Source organism: Trypanosoma conorhini, assembly GCF_003719485.1.
Source record: "Trypanosoma conorhini strain 025E chromosome Unknown Tco_14.4_contig_00796, whole genome shotgun sequence".
Classification (NCBI taxonomy): domain Eukaryota; phylum Euglenozoa; class Kinetoplastea; order Trypanosomatida; family Trypanosomatidae; genus Trypanosoma; species Trypanosoma conorhini.
The window spans coordinates 1-4,476 of record NW_021704872.1 but is presented as its reverse complement, the minus strand read 5'-3'; the positions used below and the strand labels follow the sequence as shown (position 1 = coordinate 4,476).

The following is a 4,476-nucleotide window of genomic DNA, read 5'->3' as shown; positions in this document are numbered from 1 at the left end:
GGTGGGGAGGCGCTTCGGGTGCGCACGTGACGACGAAGCACACGATACGGCCGCCCCCCAAGTGTGAGTGCGATTCGCGAGGCCCGCACCGCACCGCGCGCGAGAACCCCGGCGCCTCCTCCACAACCCCGGCCGCCGCCGCGAGAGCGCGTCCATCGGCGCGCCCTCGACCTTCGATGCCCCGCTTGTGGCAAGCGCTGCCGCGCGCAGTTCCACTTCAATTGGCGCAAAGGCCCACTGCCGCAGCCAACACGCCCTGAAGGCTCCTGTGGTGAACTGGGTTCTCTCGCGGCCACCCTGATCGCTTAGAGTGCCCGTGCGTTCCAAAACACGCGTGGGCCCCCAGCCGGAACCGCGTGCGCATGCTCGAAAGCTCCACCCAGACCGCTTCCAGTCTGGAATTCCCATCCCGCCGCGACCGCGAAATACAGCCACTTTCGCCTAGATGGAGGGCTCGTGGCGTCTCAAATGCCCCTGCTGTTTGCGGGCCGAACATGTCGGGTGGGTTGTTCGTCACGTGAGGGCGGCGCGCCGTATCGAAGCGACACTTCTGCTCCCGGCCGTGTGCGGTCAGCGGTTGCCGCTTCAGCGAGATGGCCCCCAACCGGGTCCCGGTCCAGGGAAAGGACGGGGCCCGGCAGGGGAAGGGCGGAATGGCCCTGAGAGAGCGCGGTGGAAGCGGCGTGCGTCGTGGCGGCTCCCCCGGCACATGCGGGGCGTTCGCCCAACAGACTTGCCAGTCCCGTCGGGAAAAAGAGATCCATCCCCAGCAGACGAAGGAAGATAGCAGAAGATGCGGAGGAACGCCTTCTCCGCACCCGCTGGCAAAATATCTTGTGATTTCCGCGACGCCCTCCGGAAGCATCTGTCCGCGGCGCGCGGCGCGAGTAACGCCCAGGGACCGTTTGGCCGCGTCCGGCGGCAGCGCCCCCACAAAAACAACCATGCGATGATCGTGGAGAGGACGCCGCGGAGCCAACGCCGAAGATCCATCGGCGCAAGCCGCACACGGCGCCCACACCGCCCCTCAACCTTCGTCGCCGGGCGCCCACGTCGGCAGATTCCGCGGCAAGGGCGCGGCAAGGCACGCAAAAAACACGCCGTGGTTCAGAAGCAGCTTGTGCGTGAGGAGGCGCCGGGCACTTGTTCTCCCGGGCGGCCCGCCGGCCTGGCCGGGGTGGAGGCACCCGGGCCCGATTTTGGTAAACAACTGGCTCGGTTCCTTCGTGGTTTGTTCGGTCTCCCGAGCCCTGGGCCGTTCCCCGCCCCTAACGGCAATGTGGGCGTTTTCCCTCGTCCGTTGGATGAGGACGGGCCCTTATTTTCCTTGTTTTGCCTTCTTTGCTTCGGCTTAAAATGTCCTTTGCCCGCGGTTTAATGTGCCCAACGAGGCGTAGATTGTGGTCGGCACGCTTCGGCGACTTGTTCGGAGAGGAGACGAATGCGGGAGTGGCCCGGGTTCATCTTCTGTTTCCTCGCACGGCGGCGAAACTGCGGTTGCCGCGGTTTCCTCCAAAAAAATAATGGGACGACTCGTGCTGCGGCAGAAGGGCCGCGGTGGGGGACAAAATAAATCCTGCATTCCCTGCTCTTAGCTCCACCCCGTCATGAAAAGCGGGGTGGAATAACCATTGGGGTTTTTTTCAAGATACCGTTCAGTTGCAGCAATTACAGCAGATGCTCGCAACTAATAAGCAGGCGCGCGGTCGCGACGCCGCCGCCGTTCAGCCCTCACACATGCACATACAAAAGAAAGGCAGCCACCGAGGGTTTTGAGGAGGCCCCTGGCCGCACGTAAAAAAGTGGAAGGAAATCATCCTCCCAAAATGGGCCTGCGACGCGCAGGATTGTTCCAGGTGTCGGCATCCTCATTTTCTGAGCGGCCTACGGCGTCATCAGAGAGTTCTTTTTTTCTTTTCTGTCTTTGTCTTTCCCCGAGAAGCAAATCTCCGTTTCAGCAGCAGTACAAAAAGTTTATTATTATTATTGGACTGATTCCGTTATTGTTATTATGCGTGCGCCTTTCATCACCATTATCAAAAAAAAAGATTATACTGTGTATTCGCTTACCTACGCTTTCTTATCGTGCTGCTCTGATCACTCTTTTGTGTGTACGTTTGCTATCACAATGATTTGTTCTGTCGTTGGTGCCTTAACGTGGAAGATGCAGGCAAAAAAAGCATGGGAGCAATTTGTGAGGGAAGCTCGGATAAATGGGAAATGGCGAGTGAAGAGCGCCACGACAGAGTAGCCCATGCCGCTGTAAGCAACGCACTCATTAAAGCGACAGGGTCTCAACGCGAAGATGCAAGTTTCCCTGAACCACCGCTGCCAGTCGACGACAACATATCGACTGCGGATGAGATTTGTGTCTCTGAGCTTCAATTGGATGATGATGTCTTGAGTTGGTGTCGGATTGTTCTTGGTCTGATCCCACTGGACTTGCCTTCCGCTATGAGTATTGCTTTAACTTTCGGTCTGGCAGTGGTGTCATTGGCTTTTATCGGCGCTTTTCTAGGTCATAATTCCCTCTCTGGTGCTTCTGTGGGACATTTCATTGGTTCAATTTTTGCCCAATATCAGCTTTGTGAATTGACGTTTGCAATGGACGCACTTTGTTCACAGGCTTACGGTAGGGATCCATGCAGTGATGAACCGGTATTATCCTTCAAAAAGGCGTTGCTGTTGGTATTTTATTCGTGATACCTGTCAACATATTCCTTTTTTTGCTACAAAGTGCTCTACCAATAATCTACGGGGAGAGGACGGCGGAAATTGCCTGTGATTTCATGAACTTTGGACCCCCTGGTTATCATTCTATTGGTGAACTTCACGACATTTTCTAAATTCGCCCTCAACCAGCTTAAGCCTCAATTGCCCATGACCGCTCTTGTAGTTGGTTTTGTTGTGACGCCTCTAGCTCAGTACTTTTTTGCTGAAGGCGGTGTCCATGGTGCCATGCCGGGAATGGTTATCGTGGCTTGGGTGCAGCTTGCAGTGCTGGTTGCTCTGGTAGTGCTTTTGCAATCGACGCGACAAACGCTGGGCAAGCTCCGTATAAGAGAAGCTCTGCAGCGGGATGGCTTGAAAGAATATATTGGCTTGGCAATACCCAGTTCTCTCTTCGTCGCTGCTAAGGCGTCCGCGTTTGATGTTGCCATGTTGCTTTTGGCTACGCTTGGAACTTCGGAAGTGGCCGCGTACTCTGCAATTCTCAGTAGCCTCTTTACGTTCGTCTCTATTTCTGGGGGAACTAGCACAGCAGCTTCTGCTAGAATAGGCTCGAGCCTGGGTGCAGCACTTCCATTTTGTGCCTGGGGATACGTTGTTGCCGCGGCCGCTTTTGCCCTAACTATATCCTCCTTGAATGGAATTATTATCTTTGTCTTTTTTGACAATATCCTTGGTCTATTTGTAGTGGCCGAAACATCATTGGAAGTGTCACATACTGTGCGTTGGATAGTGCCACTTACACACATTGTTGATGGTACCCAGTACGTGTTTCAGGGTGTTTTCGGTGGAATGGGGCATAAAAAAAAGGTGCGAATATTTTAATCAGTTATTTGTGGTTTGTTGGGTTGCCTTTGGAGCCTTTGCTTACCTGTCTTTTTGACTGGGGTCTGGCCGGAATTCTTGGCGGCCTGACTGATGGACTAATGCTGGAGGCCCCAGCAATGCTTTGGTACCTTGCAAAAGTCGACTGGAAAGTGTTGTCCAAGGAGTCAAGTGATTCAAGCTATGAGCTACAGCTAGAAGAGGATTCCAGGGCGAATCAGTGCACGTTTCATTTGGACGCTTGCTCTGGAGCACCCAGAGTTCACTGTCAATGCGGGGAAATTTTTGCCTTTTCATTAAGCATGTGGGCACAAAATTCGATGCACTCTGCCAGACATATCTGGTGAAGTGCATTATTCTCAGACGCACGCAGACGACATAAATAACAGCAAAACAAGGAAAAAGGACGGTACTTAATGTGAAAAAGTGCGCACGGCTCCTTTTACGGATGCGTTCATTTATATTGACGAACATCATTGGTATGTGTTGCACGCACTTTTTTTTTGATTCTGTGATGTACAAAACTAGCTAGGAAGTGAGAAGTTCTCACGATATCAAGTTGTTTTTGTTTTTGTTCTAGTCCAAAGGAATGATTAATGCCTTTTAAAAAATGCCTTCAAGCTGCAGAAAAAGTTAGGGGAAAAAATGTGCAAACGGATAGGCTAAACAAGTGGTATCGATTCCTTTTGAGCTCCCCCCCGTTTCTTTGTTTATTGCCTTGACTTTTGTTCCCGAGGACACTGCGCTGGACGACGATGCATGCATTTTTTTATTTTTCAAGCTAACCCCCTACAATGACCCGTCACTTGGAGGGGCCTGGCGATTGCGGGGCACTAACGAACACCAGTTCGCCGCTTCGCAACGAAAGCCCAGGTTCCATTGGCGTATGCTTTAGGAACTTGTTTGGCTGTGCTTCTGCGC

At 53.3% G+C, this 4,476-nt stretch overlaps 4 protein-coding genes across 4 annotated transcripts; 3 read left to right on the top strand and 1 right to left on the bottom strand.

The window, feature by feature from the left end:
* Window positions 1–217: 217 nt before the first annotated feature.
* Window positions 218–946, bottom strand: Tco025E_08493 (uncharacterized protein; the record flags this gene model as incomplete). Its single annotated transcript, XM_029375340.1, has 1 exon — window positions 218–946. The coding sequence occupies one exon, from the start codon at window positions 944–946 to the stop codon at window positions 218–220; it is 729 nt and encodes a 242-aa protein (XP_029224601.1).
* A 3-nt stretch (window positions 947–949) lies between these two features.
* On the top strand, window positions 950–1,378 carry Tco025E_08492 (uncharacterized protein; the record flags this gene model as incomplete). Its single annotated transcript, XM_029375339.1, has 1 exon — window positions 950–1,378. One exon carries the CDS (start codon window positions 950–952, stop codon window positions 1,376–1,378), a length of 429 nt encoding a protein of 142 aa, XP_029224600.1.
* An 803-nt stretch (window positions 1,379–2,181) lies between these two features.
* Window positions 2,182–2,703, top strand: Tco025E_08491 (multidrug resistance protein, MATE family; the record flags this gene model as incomplete). Its single annotated transcript, XM_029375338.1, has 1 exon — window positions 2,182–2,703. The coding sequence occupies one exon, from the start codon at window positions 2,182–2,184 to the stop codon at window positions 2,701–2,703; it is 522 nt and encodes a 173-aa protein (XP_029224599.1).
* A 177-nt stretch (window positions 2,704–2,880) lies between these two features.
* On the top strand, window positions 2,881–3,555 carry Tco025E_08490 (multidrug resistance protein, MATE family; the record flags this gene model as incomplete). The annotated part of the gene is made up of 1 exon (XM_029375337.1): window positions 2,881–3,555. The coding sequence occupies one exon, from the start codon at window positions 2,881–2,883 to the stop codon at window positions 3,553–3,555; it is 675 nt and encodes a 224-aa protein (XP_029224598.1).
* Between the last annotated feature and the right edge of the window lie 921 nt (window positions 3,556–4,476).